Source organism: Panthera pardus, unplaced genomic scaffold (genome assembly GCF_024362965.1).
Source record: "Panthera pardus isolate Hobbes unplaced genomic scaffold, ASM2436296v1 HiC_scaffold_18, whole genome shotgun sequence".
Taxonomy (NCBI): Eukaryota; Metazoa; Chordata; class Mammalia; order Carnivora; family Felidae; genus Panthera; species Panthera pardus.
In genome coordinates this window covers 10,514,474-10,536,293 of record NW_026526743.1, presented here as the reverse complement: position 1 = coordinate 10,536,293, position 21,820 = coordinate 10,514,474, and the positions used below count along the sequence as shown (strand labels likewise).

General features: G+C 51.1%; 2 protein-coding genes and 2 long non-coding RNA genes across 11 annotated transcripts in view; 2 read left to right on the top strand and 2 right to left on the bottom strand.

Moving 5' to 3' along the window:
• Positions 1–766: 766 nt before the first annotated feature.
• Positions 767–6,379, top strand: ZNF835 (zinc finger protein 835). Of its 2 annotated transcripts, XM_019436949.2 has the most exons (3): positions 768–1,117; positions 2,035–2,125; positions 4,515–6,379. In XM_019436949.2, the coding sequence occupies exon 3, from the start codon at positions 4,563–4,565 to the stop codon at positions 6,195–6,197; it is 1,635 nt and encodes a 544-aa protein (XP_019292494.2). In that variant the 5' UTR covers positions 768–1,117; positions 2,035–2,125; positions 4,515–4,562; the 3' UTR covers positions 6,198–6,379. The 2 variants fall into 2 exon arrangements, with proteins under 2 accessions (XP_019292496.2, XP_019292494.2); XM_019436951.2 differs by lacking the exon at positions 2,035–2,125 and having other exon boundaries at positions 767–1,117.
• A 3,435-nt stretch (positions 6,380–9,814) lies between these two features.
• On the top strand, positions 9,815–21,414 carry LOC109259379 (uncharacterized). Of its 3 annotated transcripts, XR_008423438.1 has the most exons (6): positions 9,815–10,128; positions 10,577–10,619; positions 16,639–16,786; positions 18,152–18,228; positions 20,312–20,549; positions 20,819–21,414. It is a non-coding gene; the product is annotated as an uncharacterized LOC109259379 (long non-coding RNA). The 3 variants fall into 3 exon arrangements; XR_008423437.1 differs by lacking the exon at positions 20,312–20,549; XR_002076646.2 differs by lacking the exons at positions 20,312–20,549; positions 20,819–21,414 and having other exon boundaries at positions 18,152–18,249.
• Positions 11,940–21,820, bottom strand: part of SMIM17 (small integral membrane protein 17) — a 37,349-nt gene continuing 27,468 nt past the window's right edge. For 4 of the 5 annotated variants that reach the window (XM_019436982.2, XM_019436984.2, XM_019436983.2 and 1 more), the window contains one exon: positions 19,334–20,523. In XM_019436982.2, the coding sequence (XP_019292527.2) occupies positions 19,724–20,523 (800 nt within the window). In that variant the 3' untranslated portion in view covers positions 19,334–19,723. Of the gene's footprint in view, positions 13,702–19,333; positions 20,524–21,820 lie in introns of those variants that run through there. The other variant, XM_019436989.2, reaches the window with a different exon arrangement.
• On the bottom strand, positions 14,091–18,257 carry LOC128778059 (uncharacterized). Its single transcript, XR_008423443.1, has 2 exons — positions 18,161–18,257; positions 14,091–18,117 (listed from the first exon to the last, which is right to left on the bottom strand). It is a non-coding gene; the product is annotated as an uncharacterized LOC128778059 (long non-coding RNA).

The following is a 21,820-nucleotide window of genomic DNA, read 5'->3' as shown; positions in this document are numbered from 1 at the left end:
TCATGACTCAAAGCCACAATCCTTTATTCTCAAGCTCACAGGTCGATGGATTAGGTGGGAAACCCTGCTCCACGAGTCCCCTGCTTGAAAGGACCCTGGGCATGTTCTTACTATGGCAAGGCCAGAAGCTTCCAGAAGGATAAGGGAAAACACAAAATGCCTCTTGAAGTCTACATATAAAATGAAAATTTTGAGCGTGAAGAAAGAGTGTGTGATGGTGTAATAGCAGCCTGGCGGGGGGGGGGGGGCAGTGTCCATGAAATAATGTGGTGTCTCACAATCCATGGCATGTCAATTTTGGTGAAATCCATTAGTGTTCCCACCCTACGTTCACCCATTTCTTTGCATTCCCAGGTCAGTAAGTTCTGAATGCTAACAGAGTTCCTACATAGGAAGCACTTCACAATCCTGGCTGGCCAGTGCGTGGCTGTACGCGCTCGCGGTTATCATCACTTGCACAGTCGGTAGGTTGTCGACTTCTTTGCTTTGTAGGGGAATTAGATCAAACTCCCGAGAGAAAGAATAGCTTTCCATGACTTCGTGGTGAGCTGTGGGTGGTCAGCGCCAGCTTCCGCCCTCGCTATGCTGTTCGGCCTGCATTAAGTGACTTAACCTCTCTGATCCTCAGTTGGTTTTTGTTCCCCTAAGCCCGCGGACTGTGCCCCTCCCCTGAGGAGGAGGAGTCCCGCCCCCATATCTCTGGCTCCGCCCCCCACCCTGAGTCCCGGCCTCGTCGGGCGGAGCTCGGTCTGAGCACCGACCCCGCACCGATCCCTGAGCATCGACCCCGCAGGCGTCCCCGGGACTGATTCTTCCAGGACGCCGGCGCAGCGGCGCGGTGCCTTCTGGGAGTTGTAGTTCGCGGGAAACGGCGCGCGGGATGTAACTGTGCCGGTGCGCAAGCGCAGTCCGCTCGGGCCTGGCGGAGCTCCCACCCGCGGAGGTCGCCGTGGTCACCTGTGAGGCCTGCTCGTCCGCTCCCCCGTGGGACCTGGGGTTACTGGGGTCCGCCTCGGCCGGGTAGGGTCGGAGACTGAGGAGAACCTGACCCGAACCCACCGAGCTCGCGGGGAGCCTCCGAGGCCTTCGAAGGCGGTGCCGGGAGTCGAGGACACTGGTGCGTGGTTTGCGTGAGCGCGAGTGGGTGTGCGCGCGGGTGTCCGTGTCGCTCTGTCGCTGTGTGTTCGTGACTCCAGCGCTGTGTGTATGCGAATCCCGCCCCGCCTGTGCACTTGCCTTTGCACGTGTATCGCTACTGAACTTTGTGCCAATGCAGGTGTGTGGCCTTGTGCGTGTCCCTGTGCGTGTGAGTCCCACCCCGCATGTCCCTGCGTTTGCCCGTGCGCGACTCCACAACTCTGTGCGCGTGCAGCTGTGCGTGACTCTCCGTGTGAGTCCGCCCCTCATGAAACGTGTTTGTACCTGTGTGCCTAGGCAGGTGTGAGCCGTGCGTGTGAGTCCGGCCCTTGTGTGTTTGCATGTGGGTGACTACATCAGTTTGTGTCCTTGTGAGCATGTAACTGTGCGTGTGACTCCGCAGGTGAGTACGTCCCCCATGTCACCGTGTGTTTGCACGTGACTGAGCCTGCCGGCTGTGCCTGTGCAGGGGCCGCAGCGCGCATAATTGACTGTGTGTCTGCATCTGGAGACCTGTGCCCATGGGTAACTTTAGGCACACGTGGAATGTGTTCTCCTAGGTGCGAAGTGTGTGATTCTACGTGTGTCTCGGTGTGCAGCTGAATGCAGCGTTTCGATGGGTGTGTCTGCCATCCCGGAGCTGGCCATTCTGTGTGCCTGAACATGACTGTGCGTGTGGAGGTCTGTGCAGGTGTCACGGGATGTGTTTAGGAGACACTGGGCAAGCTTGGGGTCACTGCATTTCTGCACGTGGGGGAGACCCAGCACACATGACTTTGGGCACGTGTGATGCTCTGCCCACTTATGACATGCACTTATGACTGTGCATGTGTCTGTGGTGACACACGCCTCGGCCCCAGAATCTTCCTTCATGGTTCCCATTTCTTTCTCTCACAGGTGTGGTCTGGACCCACTGATGCATGGTGGCCAGAGCAGGGGCCACAACTTGAGTGACACACACAGGATCTGATGCTCAGAAGACCACAAGGTGGGTACCACGGCCCTGTGTGGAGGCCTGTCTGGGCCTGACAGCCGCCTGTGGAGACGGTTCTGAAACTGGGCCAGGCCTAGCCCGGCTCCCACCAGCCAAGTTCTCACCTCTGCACACAGACCCTGCTTCATGTGACCCTCAACACTGCCATCCGTAATCCCACCTGCCGGCTGCCTCAGTTGTTTTCCACCCCTCCCCCACTGCCCTGCCCCTCTGCTTTTCCTCTGTCGCCCCAGCCATGGTCCTGCTCGGTACCCTCGCCCCTGCTGCTCTCACAGCCCAGATCACTCACTCCTTCACTTCTGGATCTATTCTCTCTTCTCCACGAGGCCTGGCCTCAGGGGATGAAGGTTCCAGGCAAATGGAACAGCCAGTCAGACTCAGCTCCTGAGTCAGGAGCATGCCTGGAATGTTTGAGGAGCAGCGGGGAGGCCTATATTGGAGAGTATGAGCCCAGGGCAGGCAAGGGTGTCAGAGAGGATAAGCCCCGTAGCCAGGTGGCCCAGGCGTGGGCTCTAGCTTTGCCAGTTCTGGGAGCTTTACTGAGGAGCAGGTGAGCTAGTTCGTGGCAAGAGCTTAAAGAAGGCTTGGGGCGCCTGGGTGGCTCAGTCGGTTGGGCGGCCAACTTCGGCTCAGGTCACGATCTCACGGTCCGTGAGTTCGAGCCCCGCGTCGGGCTCTGGGCTGATGGCTCAGGGCCTGGAGCCTGCTTCCAATTCTGTGTCTCCCTCTCTCTCTGCCCCTCCCCCATTCATGCTCTGTCTCTCTCCGTCTCAAAAATAAATAAACGTTAAAAAAAAAAAAATTTAAAGAAGGCTGGGCATCCGGCTCTGTGCTCAGCAGAGGCTGGTTGTTACCGCTGTGACAGTACTCCCGAGTCGGTGTCAGAGGGGCCAAGACCAGCACCTCTCAGACGTTCCCATGCCCACGAATCACCTGGGGCTCCCATAAAAAGCAGATTTTGAGTCGCTAGGCCTGCAGAGGGGCCTAAGCTCTGAGTCTGTCACCGGCATTGCCGCTGGGCCCCAGGGCCAGGGTGTAGCAATGAACCTTTGCCACGTGTTCATAATCCCTAAAACGTAGATAGCTGTGTTTGCCTGTTTTTCAGCCTAAATAACATCCTACCTGATACAGCCTGTGCATCTTAACTGTTTGCCAACACTTTATTTGAGGTTCTGAGCGTTGGGCAGCTGGCGGTCACTCATGTTTATGCCGTGCGATACTCCGCTGTATGAATATACCCCTGTTCGTTCCCTTGTTAATGGACAGTTGGACTGTTTTCTAGCATTTGGCTGTTACACACAATCTTGGACGGGCTTCCTGGTACACATGTGCACGTTTCTCTTGCTTACGTTCCAGAAAATGTAATTACTGGGGGACCGGGGACATGTGTCTCCAGCTTTCCTAGAAAATGCCAGTGGTTTTTCCAGTGCACGCTCCTACCGGCAGTATATTATGCATAGAGCTTGGGAGCTAGCTGTTCCTTTGTGTACGATTTTTCTCCAGAAAAGAAAAAACCCTCAGCTCAGAGACCCATGACAAAGGACTGCAGACTGGGTGTCTTCAACAGAAATTTATTTCCTCATAGTTCTGGAGGCTGGGAGTCTAGGATTAGGGCATCAGCCTGGCCTGGGTGCTGGTGAGAACCGTCTTCCTGGCTTGCAGATAATCTCCTCCTCACTCTGTCCCCACATGGTGGAGAGAGGGGGCTCTGGTCTCTTCCTCTTATGAGGACACCAATCCCATGGTGGAGGCGGTCATTTAACCTCATTATCTCCCAAAGGCCCAACCCCCAGACATTATCACGTTAGTTAGGGCTCTGATCTATGAATTTGGAGGGGACGTGATTTGGTCCAGAGCACCAAGTTGCAAGGCTATGTTTAAGAGCTGTCAGATTCATGTTTTTGCAAAGATCTTTTACAATTGTTTGCAGGGGCGCCTGGGTGGCTCAGGGGGTTAAGCCTCGGACTCTTGATTTCAGTTCAGGTCATGATCTCACAGTTCGTGAGTTCAAGCCCCAGGTCAGGCTCTGTGCTGACCATTTGGAGCCTGCTTGGGATTCTCTCTTTCTCTCTCTGCCCCTCCTGCTTGCGCTCTCTCTCAAAATAAATAAACTTAAAAAAAAAATTTTTTTTTAATACAATTGCTTTCAATTAAGTCTGTGATCTTCAGTCAGGGGACACTTGGAAATGCCCAGAGACATTTCTGGTGGTCACACCTTGGGGCAGTGCTACTGGCATCCAGTGGGTAGAGGCCAGGGATGCTGCTAAGTACCCTCCAGTGCATAGGACAGCCCCCCAACAAACCATCAGCAGTGTGGAGGCTGAGACCCTGCACTAAGCCTTGTCCAACCCACCTGGTTGGTTTTTCTCCTTTTTTCCTTCAGATCCAGGGACAAAGATGTGAAAACAAGGCAGTGGCTCAGAAAGCAGCGATGGAAGGACTCTTGACCGTGGCCACCCCCCAGGGCCCCCAGGTGGGGGAAACCCGGGAACAAGAGGGTCGGTTCAAGGACCGGCAGGAGAACCAGAAAAGCTGTTTGAAGCAAGAGGCCACGGCCTCCGGGGAAGAGCCCGCCAAGGACGGTGTGCAGGAGCGGGGCGAGCTCGGCGGGGTGCCGGGAACCGGCCGGAGCCCTCCCCCGCCCCAAGCCGGCGGCCGGCCCCGGAGGCGGGGCGCGCCCAGGAAGAACCCGAGGCAGAAGAGGGCGGGCTCCGGCGAGGAGGAGCGAGGAGGGGGCGGCCCCCGGAAGCCGTGGACGTGCGGGGACTGCGGCAAGGCCTTCAGCTACTGCTCGGCCTTCACCCTGCACCAGAGAACCCACACCGGCGAGAGGCCGTTCGCGTGCGCCGACTGCGGCAAGGCCTTCAGCCAGAGCGTCCACCTGACGCTCCACCGGCGCACGCACACGGGCGAGCGGCCGTACGCGTGCCCCGAGTGCGGCAAGGCCTTCAGCCAGGGCTCCTACCTGGCGTCGCACTGGCGCACGCACACGGGCGAGCGGCCGCACCGCTGCGCCGACTGCGGCAAGGCCTTCGCGCGCCCCACGCACCTGGCGCAGCACCGGCGCGTGCACACGGGCGAGCGGCCGTACGCGTGCGGCCAGTGCGCCAAGGCCTTCCGCAACCGCTCGTCCCTGCTGGAGCACCAGCGCGTGCACACGGGCGAGAAGCCGTACGCGTGCGCGCGCTGCCAGAAGGCCTTCCGCTTCTCCTCGGCGCTCATCCGCCACCGGCGCACGCACACGGCCGAGCGGCCGTACGCCTGCGGCCAGTGCGCCAAGGCCTTCACGCAGCTCGCGCACCTGGCGCAGCACCGGCGCGTGCACACGGGCGAGAAGCCGTACGCGTGCCCCGAGTGCGGCGCGCCCTTCAGCCAGAGCGCCTCGCTGGCCGAGCACCGGCGCATCCACACGGGCGAGAAGCCGTACGCGTGCGCGCAGTGCGGCAAGGCCTTCACGCAGGTGTCGCACCTGGCGCAGCACCGGCGCGTGCACACGGGTGAGCGGCCGTACGCGTGCGCCGACTGCGGCCGCGCCTTCGGCAACCGCTCGCACCTGGCGCAGCACCGCCTGGTGCATACGGGCGCGCGGCCCTACCGGTGCCCGGAGTGCGGGGCGGCCTTCGGCCACGTGTCGTCCCTCATCGAGCACCAGAAGATCCACACGGGCGAGAAGCCCTACCGCTGCGGGGACTGCGGCAAGGCCTTCAGCCAGGGCTCGTCGCTGACGCTGCACCGGCGCACGCACACGGGCGAGCGGCCCTACGCGTGCCCCGAGTGCGGCAAGGCTTTCAGCAACCGCTCCTACCTCATCCAGCACCACATCGTGCACACGGGCGAGAAGCCCTACGAGTGCGGAGGCTGCGGCAAGGCCTTCAGCTTCTCCTCCGCGCTCATTCGGCACCAGCGGACGCACGCCGACGGGAGGCCCTGCCCGCGCGTCCGCTGCGGCCACACCGCCACCCCGCTGCCGCACCTGACGGGGCCCCCGGGCTCCCCCCGGGAGGAGGAGCCAGGCAGCGGCAGCGACCCCACACAGAGTGCCACAGACCGGCAGAAGGACGAGTGATGCCTAACGGGGACCTCTGACCAGGCACCGCGCCCGGCACTGTTCCACCCCGCTTCCGACCGCTCGGCACCAAGGGGAGGCACCTTCTCCTCCCCGAGTCGTCCGTGAGAAAACCGAGGCTCGGGGAGGCCCGGGAACTTGCCCAAGGTCACACAGGGAGGAGGTCACAGAGCCGGGACTGCTTCTCCCCCCAACACACACACTCTGCCTCACACCGCATCTGCCGGACTGCTCCTCCCCCAACACACACACTCTGCCTCCTGGTTCGGAACTATAAATGTGACCCACGAAAGTAGACCCAAAGAAGTGTCTGTGCGTCTCTAGCTAGCCTTTGAATGGTCGAAGATTTGATGATCACGTAGGCATTTGTTCAATAAATTTAATTGGATAAAAGTTTCGGCTCCTTTCAAGTTGCCATATTCACTACGGGAGCGGGGTCTGAAGAAGTATGGATCCCTAGGACTGAAACAGTGGTTCCAAAATTAGAACGAGCCAGAGACATCCAGAGAAGGAAAAGCTCTAGAAGAGACTTGCCTCTCCCCTGACAGACCTGCAAAGGGTGAGTTTCAGAGTGCACCCCAGCCTTTTTTAGGATAAGGAAACACTTTCCCCTGCTCCAGCCTTGTGCCCCCCCCCCCACCCGCTATCAAAATCCTGACTTTAATGGTTGTGTCAGTTAGCTGTTGCTGTGTAACAAAGCATCCAGACCTCAGTTGTCCATCTAATGTATTTCCCATGGTGGGGGTTTCTGTTGGCCTGGACTAGGCCCAGTTGATCTTGGCTAGGTTCAGTGGCGCATCTGTGGTCAGCTGAGGGTTGGATGGGGGTGGCTGTTCAGGACGGCTCAGCTGGGCCATCTCTGCTGCCTTCCTCAAGACTCTAAGGGTGTGCACTCAGGACAGTAGCAGGGATTTGGAGAGAGTGGGCACACACAAGCACAGTTTCAAGCGCCTGGTTATGTCAAGTTTGCGTGTAGACCCACTAGCCAAAACAAGAGTTATAGCCAAGCCCATGGGTAGTGTACGAAGGGCCTTTTCAACCATGTGGTTAGAAGTGTGAAATGTGAGAATGATTAACGCAGTCACCTATCACCGTGAAATAAGTTATAGTCCTACAGCATGGTCTTTACGAAATTTTGTTTGGTCCACAGTTAACAAAGTGAAAAAAAATCTTAGCCCTGTCCTCCTCCATCCCGCCTAGCCACCAAGTTCCCCTCCCTAGAGGCAACCATTCTTGAGTTTCTTGGTATCTTTCCAACATAATCTATGCATATATAGCAAATAATATGGGTATTTGTTTACATGTATAAACATGCTATAAAGACGTACAGTATACCTTTCTACACGGATAGTAGCATACAACCCACAGCTTCTGTCCTTTTATTTATTTTATATTTGGAAGCACCGGATGTTATCATTTCACAAAGTTTGGGTGTAAGATTTCTTAGGTAGAGAATCACATATGTTTGTTTTGATCTCACTGATTTGTTCAGGTCCAAGAAAAAAAAATGACAAAAATATTTTTCAGTTATGAATGCCTTTCTTACAAGGTTGACCAACAAACGGTCCTGTGTCATGGAACAACATAACTGAACATAACATAACAACATAACATAACAACATAACATAACCCCCCTCTGCATAAAAAGGTACCCCCTACATGGGGCGCCTGGGTGGCGCAGTCGGTTAAGCGTCCGACTTCAGCCAGGTCACGATCTCGCGGTCCGTGAGTTCGAGCCCCGCATCAGGCTCTGGGCTGATGGCTCGGAGCCTGGAGCCTGTTTCCGATTCTGTGTCTCCCTCTCTCTCTGCCCCTCCCCCGTTCATACTCTGTCTCTCTCTGTCCCAAAAATAAATAAAAAACGTTGAAAAAAAAAATTAAAAAAAAAAAAAGGTACCCCCTACATAAAGAATTTTTATGAGATTTTTTTCAATTATACAAAATGTACAATAAATCCCCACATGCGCATCCACTTTGACTGCCTTAAAAAACAAAAAGAATTTTGGGGTGCCTGGGTGGCTCAGTCGGTTAAATGTCCAACTCTTGATTTTGGCTTAGGGCATGATCTCATGGTTCATGAGTTCGAGCCCCACATAAGGCTCTGTGATGACCGTGCAGAGCCTGCTTGGGATTCTCTCTCGGTTTCTCTTTCTGCCCCTCCCTCTTTCTCAAAACCAGAAAAGAAAAGAAACAATTTTAATAGAATAGGAATGCAATACCTAAAAGTGCTTTCATAACAAAATTTACCATATTTTATGATATATATTTGTTTTTAAAATAGTTCATGAAAATGCCCATTTTTTTCCTGGTCTATTTTAAAGTAAATTACCGACAGGATCTCACTGCTAAATACCTTAGGCTGCATCTCTTAACAACAACAAAAGTACCTTCTATACAACCACAGTATCATTCACACCCAGTGAAACATTAATTTCTTGATATCATCCAGTGTCCAGTCCATATTCAGATTTCCTTGGGCCCTGAAAAAGTGATGTAAATTATCACAAAATAACGCCAAGCCCTGAAAATACCTCAAACATAAATGATCTTTAATGTGTATAACTAAGGAGGAGAGAAATTAAAACAGCCACACAGACGTGTAAAGAGACATGTCGCCCTGCCCACCAGCTTCCTCAGCTCTTAGTCCTAGCAAGGAATCTGGTGAGGGGCCTCGGAGGAGATGCGTGCCTTTCCTTTCGCCCTGGCGTTACCTGCACAGGCCTTGGCACGCAGTAGGTCCTCAGGGAATCTCATGTGAATAAATAAATGAGTGACAAATCCCTGACCTGCCTTGCAGGGTCAAGACTTACCGTGTTTGCGCTTCCTCTGTGCTGCAGACATCACTCAGGCCCCAGCATAGAGTAGGTACTCATGAAAGACTGGGTGACTAGTTGTACATCCCAGCAACAGCCCTGGCATCATTCAGGGTCAGAGGCCACACATTCAGTGCCCCCCTGTCTCCCAGGGTTAGCCAGTTCAAGCACCAGCACACAGTGGGTCTTCGGGAGACCTAAATTAATAGGCCAAGTAAATTAATGAATAAGTAAACATCCTCAGCACCAGTCCTGTATCAGAGAACATGCATACTGGTTCCTTCCTGTGACCCAAACTTTGCCTAGCCCAAGCCTTAGCACACAGTAGGTCCTTAAGAAGCTCCAGATGGCTGAATGGTTATACATCGCAGCATCAGGCCAGGAGTTATTCACGGTCAGGAGGGACGACACAGTCGGTTCATGGCTATGCCCCAGACATCTACCTCAGGCCTCAGCGCACAGTAGGTCCTCAGGAAATACTGAGTGACTGAATGAATGGTTGACCATGTCCAGCTGCAACCCTAGAGCCATTCAGGGTCTTGCATGGACTGCACGGTCTGGCTCCTCCTTCTGACCTTCTCCCAGCCCAGGTGCTAGGCACACAGTAGGCGCTCAGGCAGTGCTGCGTGAAGGGATGAATGTGAAATGGGAGCCCAGTTTACAGACATAAGCCTGAGTTCAGTCACCCCAAAGACCGAGGGAAACTGGTCCTCCGCAACGCCAAGGCTGCGGGTGCCCCGGCTCTGCGGGGGGAGAGCGGGGAGGGTGCGGGCGAGGTGTGGGCGGGGTCGGCGTCCCGCCTTTGAGCCCTTCCGCCAAGACTTCAACGAGAGCCGGCTAGGTGCAGTGCGCAGGCGCCGGGCGTAACGCCGCGAGCTGGCCCCGCCCGCGGGCGGTCGGCGGGCTGTGCTGCGGGGCCGACGCAGGAGGGTGGACGCCGGAGGGAGGGCGGGGGCGCGACCAGAGTCGCAGCCGGGAGGACGGGAGCGTCCGCGGCCCCTCCTGTTGCAGTGAGAGTGGCGCGCGCGAGCGGTGCCCTGAGTCCACAGCCGTGGAGGAGCTGAGCCCCGGGAGGGGGAGCTGCCGAAAATACCCGTTCAGAGCTTTCGGAATTACTGGTAAGGCAGAGGGGAAGGAATTGGCATTCGGGAACACGGCAGCGCAGTCAGCCAGCCAGCCCGCCCCAAGCCGCTCCCACGGCTCCCGCAAGCCACGGGCGTGCCGGTGTTTGCCTTAGCGGTTTAGATTTGCCATAGTTGCCGACTTACCCGACATCCTCCGTCCCCCACTATGTTCCCCAGATAGTGTATGCAGATGCTACCCTGGGGCCAGCGTGTCCTGTTCCGGGGGAGAACCCAGCAGCTTCAAGCGCATGGGGGAGGGGGTCGGAAGGGGCCGGGGTCCCACAGGCTGGCGTGCAGGGAATTCCTGAGAAATGCAGGCCGAACTCTGCAGCCCCCCTCCCCCACTCAACCTTCCCAGGACTCGGTTCCTCCAGGGAGACCCGGCAGAGGAGGTGGACAGAGCAGAACCTCAATTAACCATCAATTACCCTGTAATTGTCAGGTGGTGATACAGGCGCCGAAGACCAGGAGGATCACCTGCGGAGGTAAGTGTTCTTTGGGGACGGTGGGGGAAGACGTGCGAGCCGAGCACTGCAGGTGAGGGAGCCACGTGAGCATCTGGGGGAACAGCATTACAGGCAGAGGTCCATTCCACAGTCCGTGCCAAGGTCCCGAGGCAGGCACGTGGCAGGCACGTGATGGGCTTGTTCAAACAGCAAGGGCCGCGCGCATGGAATGGAGGGTGCTGCAGGGTGCGAGCGCGAGCCCTTACTGCAGGGCTGGGCGGCCGCCGTGAGGACTTTGGCTCTTACCTGCTGAAGCGGGTGGATTGTGAATGGTCTTAATTACGGTGTCATGGGATGTACCTGGCTGTCGAATGGAGAAGAGACCATCGGGGGTGCGAGTCGCTATTTCTGTCATCAATGAAATGCGGTTCCTGGCACGTGATAGAACCCAAATGAAGGGCCATTGCTTTTATGGTTTATATTATTATGACTGTTTGCAATATCCCACAAATTTAAGGCACGTGGCACGGTCTGCGCGAATCTCAGCCCACAGCAGCCCCGCCCCCCCCGTTCGGGACATCTGGCACGGTCCCCACGGGCACCTCCCGGTTTCTGCCTTTGTCCTGCTGCAGTCCATTATGCTCTGCCCATTCCTAGGACAGCTAGTTCCCGCCGCCAGCTGCTGTTCTCTCCCTTATTTCAAGATTCCAGTTCCTGTGGCAGGGAAGGGCTGGGAGGTGAGGGTGTGAGGAGAATCTATCTCGTGTCCCCCGCTTTGCCACGTAGAACAGGGTGGTGGTGGTAGCCATCCTCCCAGCCCAGTGGAGAAAAAGAAGGTCACCCCTGCAAGGGAGTGGAACTCTGAGGTCAGTGGAGAGGAAAGGTCCCAGTGATATTTTTAGGCCCCGGGAACCAGCTATAAATTGAGCCAATTTCATCCCAGGCTTTGGTGTAACATGAATCAGTAATTGATCATTAACAAACTTAAGCTCCTTTGAATCAGCTGCTGTTACTTGCAACTGATAAATCGTAATGAGTGTAACAGCTGAGGCTTGTGTCTGTTTGAAGGGACGATTGTTGCTTGTTTTTTGATGCAGTCAGCTGGAGGGAACTATGGGGAGACAGAATCCCATACTTCTACCTGCCCAGATTTTTTTTTTTTTTGGCAAACCTGGAGAAGCCATTGGAAATCCTATCAAAACGACACAAAGGGTCTAAACACACACACGTGTGCACACACACACAAATTTAAAAACAGCAGGATGGAAATACCAGCCACTAATAGACAAAGTAAAATTTAAGCCTCGGGATTAAATTGGTTTAAAGACCATCATTTTATATTTCACAAAGGATTCAGAATCAGGTTTAAACTAATGTTTATTGCATGGCTACTATTGCCCAGCATTGTGCTTGGTGGTATATGTATACCTTTTAATTGGCAAAGACATAACAGTGCTGTACCTCATATGCATCAAATTACATAGTGACTGAATACATAAAGCAAAGTTTATACAAAATATATTGACAAACGTAGTCATACTAACAGATTTTCACATAACCTTATTGGTTTTTGACAGATAAGGTGAGCCAAAATTAACACATGAACCTACGCAGCAATATCATTGATAAGACTGAATTCATTAACAGACATGTAGAGTTCTGAATTCTACAGACTGAAAATACATATTCGTCTTAAATGTCCGTGAAACATGTACAAACACTGGACACGTTGTAGGCCACAGTAAGAGCTTTTAAAAAGCTTTTGAAAGCATATATATTAGAGGCCACATTCTTTGTTCACAGTGCAGTAAATCAGTGAAACTATTTTTAAATAAACCTGATCAGAGTTTCAAAGCACTCTTTATAAACACTACGATATAACATTTAGACAACAACAAACAGGAACACAAATTATCAAATTAAAATGTGGCCAAGGCTATAATCAGAAGTATATTTATTAAGTATACTATTTTGGCAAATACTTTTGTAAAAAAAGATTATAAATGAATTATTCAACATAAAAACAGACAAGGTATAGAAATAAATGAGCCTAATACATATTAATTAAAAACAAATTACAAACTAGAGAAATATGGATATACATAAATTCTAATGCTGGTTCTTTGGAAAAGCAATAGTAAACTGGATAAAACTTTGACAAATCTAATGGGTAAACCACAAGCAGAAGTTGAAAGGAAGAAAGGAGATAGAACAAAATAAAGAGAAGATTTTCATTTAATTATAGAATGGTATTCATAATCTGAAAAGTTCAATGAAATGGAGAATTTTCTAAGCATAAAAAACACTATAAATCATCAAAATTAATGGAATATAATAAACTGGTAACATGAGAAGAAACTGAGAAAGCCGCCCAAGAATTCAGCTGAAACTTCCTCTCCATACCTCTAGGCCCTGATTGCCTTACTGGTGAATTTCTTCAAAATGTCAAGGAAGTGATACTTAAGTTACAGAAACTATTCTAAAGCTTAGAAGACAATAAAGGTTATGTCCTTCAATGATGCAAGCCTAGCCATGTTACCAAAACTTGACAAAGATAGCACCAATCTTACATGTGAAGATAGAGTGAAGAATTATACATAAAATATCAAGAAATAGATTCAGTATCTGAAAAGACTAGTGTACCACAACCCTAAGAATACAAAGAGGATTTGATATTAAGAAATCTACCAGATTTCATCAATCCTAAATTGCACATTTTTTCATCATCTCTGAAGTCCGGATACATCTTCCAGTTGGTAGCATCTTACAATCAAGAAGCATGTTTTTTCTTTCTCAGTGGTATATAAAGCAATATGTGTTTTACAATCAGTGATGTCTTAAGTTCAATGAAATAATGTAAAACCTCATAACAAAAGGTTAAATACAAAAAAAAATCATCTTGATGGATGTTTAAAAGGCATTTGCTAATATTCAATACTATTCCTGATTTTTAACTATTTCCTTAACAAGAAGCAGGCCATTTATTTCAAAACAATAGCCACCATTATAGTTAAATGTGAAACATCATAGGCATCCCTGTTAAAACCAGGAACAAAAACAGGACACACACTACCAAGACTATGGTCGTTTGTTGTGGAGCTTTTGACCACTCCACAAAGCCCTGAAACAGAAGAAAAAAAAAAAGTATAAATGTTAGAAATGGAGGGGCCACCATTGTTTCTTGCAGGAAAATGTGATTGCATGATTGGGAATGAAATGGTATATCAACTGAAAAGCTGAATTCACAACTGTACAATGAAGTGACCAGATATAACATAAATACACAAAAATAAGTAATACACCTATGCTGTATCAGAGGAAAGATCAGAATACATGTGATGAAAAATTTCAAGATGACGTATACAGTTTCACAGTGTTAAGTATCATCTATACACCAGTGACCTCAACTGTGTGTGTGCATGACCCAACCCGTCTCCTAAATTCCTAACTTATAAATCTCACCATCTGCTTGCCATCTCCACTTGGATATCTTTTTTTTTTTTTAATGTTTATTTCTTTTGGGGAGAGTGCAAGCAGGGGAGAGTCAGAAGGGGACAGGATCCAAAACGGGCTCTGTGCTGACAGCAGTGAGCCCACTGTGGGGCTTGAAGTCACAAACTGTGAGATCATGACCTGAGCCGAAATCAGATGCTCAACCGACTGAGCGACCCAGGCGCCCCTCCACTCAGATATCTAATGGACATCTTAAACTTTACATATCCCAAATACCCTAAAATCCCTCCTCCAACTAAAAAGAAAAAATCTCATGCAGTTTTCCCCATATCTCTCCTCCCGGCCCCTCCAGGCCTCTAACTGTGGCCTTCTTGATGCTTCTTTCTTTGTCACCACACACATTCGAGCCATCAACAAATGCTGTTGGCTTTACCCTCAAAATACATCCAGAAGCTGACTGCTTCCACCCTGGTCACAGCCACCATCAGTCTTATCTTGATGCTACCCCAACCCCCAATTTCTTCTCCATGGGGCAGCCAGAGTGCTCCTTCCAAAGCTGAAGTCATTCCGTGCATTACTCGCTCTTCCCCAGCCACTCTTGTCTCCATGCCTTTGCACTTACGGTTTCTTCTTCCTGAAATGCTTTTTCCCCAAGTATCCGTGAGGCTTTCTCTGTCACATCTCCCATCAGTCAGTTTTTGTCACTTCCTTAAAAAACGCTTCTCTCATCACTGTTCAGAACTGTACACCCCAATACCTTCCCACAGAAAACCGCAGAACTACCCTTGCCCAGCTTTTCTTTTGCTCCACGCCCTATAAGGGCAAAGACTTTGGTTTGCTAATGACTGTAGCCCCAGTGCCTGAACAGTGCCGGACACGGAATATGAATTCTGTAAATATCTGTCAAATGAATACATGAATAGAAAGACCTACCGTGATGAAGGATGGAAAGACAGAATGGTTAATGGTGACAATTCTTCTTCAAATTAGTGATGGGTTTAGTGCAACCGCTATTAAAAATATCAGAGAAGTTTGGGGAATGGATATGACATAATGAGTTATCTAGAAAGCTAGGCAGTGGTGACATGAAAAAAACCTGAAAAAGAAGAGAAATAGCATATACTATGAAATGTTACAACTTATTAGAAATCATTGATGAAATTCACATCTCTAAATCCTTGGAAAAGGACTAACTCTTCCTCTAGCCTGCTGTCCCCTGCTGGATGCCATCACATTTCAAAGCTCCCCTTTACATCCTGGAGAAAATAAACCACAGAAGCAGCTCCCAAGCCTGGCAGAGCATCAGAAAAACTTGGGTGACTTTTTCAAATAACTGGGCTCCACCCTCGGATTCTGTGATTCAGCAGATCTTGGATAGGCCCAGAGAATATGGGTTTTTATGAAGTTCCTCATAACCCATGCTATAGACTAGGAGGACAACTTGACAAATACGTATTATTCAGTGGCGGTGACGACAACCTGATCATTCATCAGTTGAGGAAATGGTCATGACAGAGCATACTACAGAATATTTGGCTGCTGTAAAAAGTAAATTTAAAAAAAACAGCGGCGCCTGTGTGGCTCAGTTAAGCATCCGACTTCAGCACAGGTCATGATTTCACGGCTCCTGAGTTCGAGCCCCGTGTCGGGCTGTGTGCTGACAGCTCAGAGCCTGGAGCCTGCTTCAGATTCTGTGTCTCCCTCTCTCTGTCCCTCCCCCCCTCTCAAAAATAAATAAGCATTAAAAAGTAAAATACAAAAGAACAAAGGACATCAATATGTATCCATATGGAAAGCTATTATATTATGAAAATACCAAATGGTAGGGTAAGCATTTTGCTATAATCTTTTTTGGGTTTTAAGAAATGTATGTGATTTCCTGTAGGATTCTATTTACATGAAGTTTAACCATAGGCAAAACTATATGAGGCAAAATCGGAAATGTGGTTGCCTCAGGGTGGGGGACAGAGGTCAGGAAAGAAGATGAGGGTATCTTCTAAGATAATGGCAGTGCTCATTGGGATGTTACATTGGCATATATATGTATGCACACTCATCTGTGCATTTTGTTGGAAATACGACAGTTTTTTAAGCAGAGTACAAAGTTAAGAAAATGTAAGTACAGGTCATCTGAAGTGTAAAAATTTTTACACACACACACACACACACACCATACTACTGCTAATAGACCCACCAGTGCCTCACCTGGTTCTCTTTTGTTTCTCTTCCAGCTGCTGTGCATATGGGCTGCTAACTTTCTGGTTTATCGCTTAGGTTTATGATCGCCCCCTTCTTAGAAATGCCCTTTGCTAATGGGATCCACCTCCCTAGAGAATTACACAGGCGGTTACGCTCATCCCCAACAGTCGTGCGCCCAGGGATAGAGTATAACGGACTCCCCACTGGCTCAGGGGAGAACAAGGACTGTTGATGCTCCAGAGCTCCTTGTGGTACCACGCCCAGGCTGGACCCCCAGTCAAACCCAGCTTGCCTCGGAGAGCACACTCCCTCAATAAATCCCTTGCACAAAAATCCCAATTCAGTCTCAGCTTTTTTTTTTTTAATATATTTGTTTTAATTTTTTTTTAATGTTTATTTTTGACAGAGCATGAGCGAGAAAGGGAGACACAGAATCTGAAGCAGGCTCCAGGCTCTGAGCTGTCAGCACAGAGCCCGATGTGGGGCTCAAACTCACAGACCACGAGATCATAACCTGAACCAAAGTTGGACGCCCAACCGACTGAACTACCCAGGTATCCCTGTATGTATTTATTTTTGAGAGGGGGAGAGAGAGAGAGAGACAGAGTGCAAGCAGGGGAGGAGCAGAGAGAGAGGGAGACACAGAATCCGAAGCAGGCTCCAGGCTCTGAGCTGTCAGCACAGAGCCTGATGTGGGGCTTGAATCCACGAACCATGAGATCATGACCTGAGCCAAAGTTGGACACCTGACCAACTGAGCCACCCAGGTGCCCCCAGTCTCAGCTTCTAAGGGGAAGAATGTCTACTAGGATATATGGCAACTTTTAAAAAACATAAAAACCATTTTGCTGAAGTACAATATGCAAAGAGAAAAGTGCACACGTTCTAATGGTACAGCCTGATGAATCCTCGGAAGGTGAGTGGCCCATGTCACCAGCTCCCAGAACAAGAAGCACATCATCCTCTGTGCCCCAAAGTCCTCCCCTCTCATACTCCCTCCCTCCTTCACCTAACCCCTCTCAAAGCTAACACTATTTCGACTTCTGATGGTGCAGACAAGTTCTGTCAGTACAGCAACTTTTACCCAGTAGGAGTTATTTCTGGGGTTTGGCATTTCTCCCTTAACCTCACACACTTAGATGAGGTTTGCATTTGTGACAAATGCTTGTATTTTACAGGACAGAGTGATGGGACCATTTTCTCCTCCCTACTTTCCTGTGGGGCCACAGAGGGGGAACTTCTGCCCTCTTGGAAATGTCAGGAAAGTAACTCTTCTCCTTCCTTCCCCTCCTTCACTCACTCCCTGTATGAGAGGTGGAGTGACATCTGATTCGTGGGATGGACACAGGCCCTTATTCCTTATCCCTAGTCTTCCCTTGGGGGAGGACCAAGTCCCAGACAGGTAGAGTACCTTAAAACGGTCAAGAGACATACTGGATTCAAATCCCAGCCCCATCATTTACAAGCTGGGTGACCTAGGGAAAGTTGCTTAACTTCTCTGTGCCTTAGTTTCCCCATATTTAAAACGGGACCATAATAGATCCTCTCTCAAGGAACTGTTAAAAGGTTATCAAACAAAGGGCACCTGGGTGGCTCAGTCGGTTAAGCATCTGACTTCGCCTCAGGTCATGATCTCATGGTTCATGGGTTCAAGCCCCACATCAGGCTCTGTGCTGACAGCTTTGAGCCTGGATCATCTTCAGATTCTGTGTCTCCCTTTCTCTCTGCCCCTCCCACACTCAAGCTCTGTCTTGCTTTCTCAAAAATGAATAAACGTTAAAAAATAAAACATTATCAAATAAATTGAGGAAGCTGCATGGGGAGGGCTATGGAGCCTGGCTACTGTTATTATTATTAATGGTCTGTGGTCCCACATGGCCTGATCCTCTTTGTTTTTGGGGGGAGGGGGCCACCCACAGGAGGGAGACGGTGTCCATGCAGGACCCACAGCCTGCCAATGAGAGGTGCCCCCCAGCATAATGCTCCATCAGTGCAGGTAAACGGGTCACGGCTCGGTGAATGAATGAATGAACAAACGAATGAATGTTATTGCAGAGGCCTCTAGGCACCTCCCCTGCCCTTACAGTGCCCTCTGAGAGTTTCCTTATCTTAAGGGAGAGGAGCCATTCTAACTACCTCACAGGGCTCGTGACTTAATATCGAGAGAGAGTGAAGGTTGGTGAATAAATGAATTACTAATGAGAAGCACTAAGAATTAAGTCAGGCTCACCCGTTTTGTTTCCTGCCTGGAGGTTCCTGACTGGCTCCCACACCTATCCCTCCACCTCATCCAACCCCCTTCCTTCCACATGGGCTACCAGCGAGACTTCTGTGTATCTGCAAGTCCCTTGAATGGCTCCCCACTGCCTGTAAGGCTCACCCAACCCCCGTGGCATGGAGCCTGGCAGCAAGAGGGCTCCTGTTAAAGCCTAAGCTGGGACAGTTCCCTCCCGTGTCCAGAGCTCTCCTATAGCTCTCGCTGCACTCAGAGTAAACACCAAATATAATTCTTACCATGGTCGACAGACACCGCATCATCCGTCACCTCTAGGGCCTTGTGTCCTCCTACTCTCCCACTCTTCTCCGGCCAGCTGACCCCTACTGCTGTTCCGCACACGTGCCAGGCACACTCCTACACCAGGGCCTTTGCACTTGCTGTGCCCCTCGGCCTAGAACCTCTTCCCTGGACACCTGCCAGTCTCACTCTCCCACCTCCTTCGTGCCTTTACTCCGGTATCTCCCTCTCAGTGGGGACCTCCCTGGACACCTTTCCTAAAATGGCAACTCCTACCCCACTCCATACTCTTGAACCCCCTTCCTGCCTTATTTTTCTTGGTAGCACTTATTACCACCCAGCACGATTTGTAATTTAGCCACTGATTTTGCTTATTGTCTGTCTACCTCAGTGACTGTAAGTCCAATGAAGGGAGGTGCCATTTCTATCCGATCCACTGTTGTGCCTCAGCGTCTTGAACACTGCCTGGCACATAGTGTGTGCTCAATAAACAGTTGTGGAATGAATGATCTCATTCCAGGCAGATTTTCACCCACATCCCCCACTGCTCTCCCCTCGAGTCCAATACCCCTCACCCCCCGCCCAACTATGCCATGCTACATCATGCCTCTGTGCCTTTGCAAATGCTGTTCCCTCTGCCTGGTCGGAGGAAAATCTGTTTCCTTCCCTGCTGTATAAATTCTTACCCCTAAAACCCGAGGTCTGTTGTTTCCCTATCTCCAGAATATTCTAGAATAAGCCTCTAGCCCCACATCGTTAACTTCTTCCTTTGAGCCGCTCCACTGTAGCCAGTATTTGTTTCTGCACTTTCATGGTTTCCTCCCTCCCCTCAGTGTGAGTCCGTAAATGGCTTTCCTGGCTTAAACCAATCTCAGTCGGATTTCTGACAGATGATTGGGAGATGGGACCCTCGTGTTGCTGACAGTGGTTATATGATTTTCCTAATGCATAAAATAAATGAATAAAAGAACCACTGTTAATATTTAACATATTGATGTCTTATGTTCCCCAAAGAAAACATTAGGTGTTTCAATGAAGGAATGTGCTTGATAAATCTGCTTGGCTTCACGCATATTATTGGGATTAAAACCCAGGGAGTGGTTAGTGGATGGACGGGTATACGGACGGAGGGATGGCTGAGTGGATCGGTGAGTGGACAAGCGGATGGGCAGAGATGAACAGACGGATGGGTAGGCATGTGGGTGGGTGAACAGGAACCAAATCCTGACCACGGCCAGGGGACGGAAACAGTGGGTCCGTGAATCAATGGATGGGTGGCTGGACAGGTGGGAATGTGAATGGATACGAGGATCAGGGAGTGGATAGAGAAGTGGACAGACAGATGAGGTAGATGAATGGACGGGCGGATGGAGGCATGGGTGGAGCGGGCAGATGTAGGAGCGGGCAAATGAAAGGTTGGGTGGGTGAATGAGGGGACGGATGAATGAACGGTTACTTTGGGTTTATGAGTGAAGGTTTTGGGGTGTGTGTGGATGGAGCTACACATCACGTGGAGACCCTCCGTGCCATGTCTGACTACCACAGGGATATGTCCTGTTTCCAGGGGGAGGCTTCTTGGGGGCTCACATTCCCCAAACGGACTTTCGGGAGGCGGGGGAATTCTGAGGCAAGGAACTGACGACCCACTGAGATCTGCAGGGCGGGGGTTTGCGAAAGAGGAAGGAACCGTCCCACATACCTGCGAGTCCTCTGACCCGTCATCTACGTCCGCCGAGGTCCACTCCTGGGCCAGCCCGGTCTCTTGAGAGGACAGACCTGAGGACAGCAGAAAGGAGCCAGGAGTGAGTGACCAGGCTGGCTGGGGTGGGCTCTGTTTGCTCGCCCCACCTGGCGTCCTGTCCCTTTTCTCCTGATTTCCCACGGCACGTGGCGCACGCACACACATTCTGGCCCACGTGGTTCAGGTAGGGCAGAGAGAACAGGAGACCTGAATTCCGGTCCTGTTTCTGTAATTACCTGGAAGATTTCAAGCGGGTCACCTGATGTGATCTGCCACCGGAACCTCTGTTCCTTCACCTGTCAAATGGGTAAAACGGTCCCTTCTCTCCAGGCCTCCCGCAAAACCCAGTGAGGTTTGATCCACGGAATGAAACCAGGATGAAGCAGGCTTCCCCAGCTTCCAGCCCCTGGTGGAGCAAACTCCCCACATGAGGACATCAACATCCTTCTCACTCCTTAGCTGGTGAGAACTGGGGGTCAGGCCAAAGATCGGCATTTTCCAGTCTTCCTGCCCCCAGGCCCTGCTAGGAGCCCCCAACCCCCTCCCCACTACCAGGACGGACACCCATAGCATCCACACCTCTGCCCGGCGGCTGTTCCTCCCCTCTGGGAGAAGGGAAGACCCTGCTCCCGTAGAAGGTCCAGTCCCCGTTCTGCTGCGGGGCTGCCTTTCGGGGGTCCGTGTCTCAGCAAATGGCACCACCCCTTGTCCGCAGTTTGAGCCCAAACCCCAGGCATTATCCTTGGTGTCTCTCTAGTCCACCCCTCCTCACCTCCATCAGCAAGAACTCACGTTCTCCCTGTGGTCACCATAACCTCCTGGAACACAGCAAGCTTGTCTCCACGGAGGGTCACTGCATGTGTGGCCCTGGCTTCTTATTTCAAAACTTGTTCGTTTTCGGTTTCTCCACTAAAATCTGAGCTCTACTGCGGCCATCTTGTTTGCCACTAGATCCTGGCACACAGTGGGCATGCTTGTGGTAGATTTTCGTCCCCAAGGGCCTTCAACTTGTTCATTGATCCCCACATCCACACCCCTGGGCGGTCCCCTCCCTCAGTGATGCTGAACTTGACCGAGTAGCTTATTTTGAGCAACGGCCCCTAAGCAAGTGGGTTGCCAGCACAGCTTAAAAAACTGCTTGTGAATGGAGGCCCTTCCCTCTCTCGCCCGCAATCAAGAGAAAACTCTCCTGAGACTGACCCTGAGCTGGCCCGGGCAACTCTCATGAGAACCAGCCCGGGCTGGCCTTCGGGAAACAAGCAGCCTAAAGTCAGCACTGTCAAGCCAGCCAGACGCGCAGGGTCGACCAGCTGCCTCGCCAGCTCGCTGTGG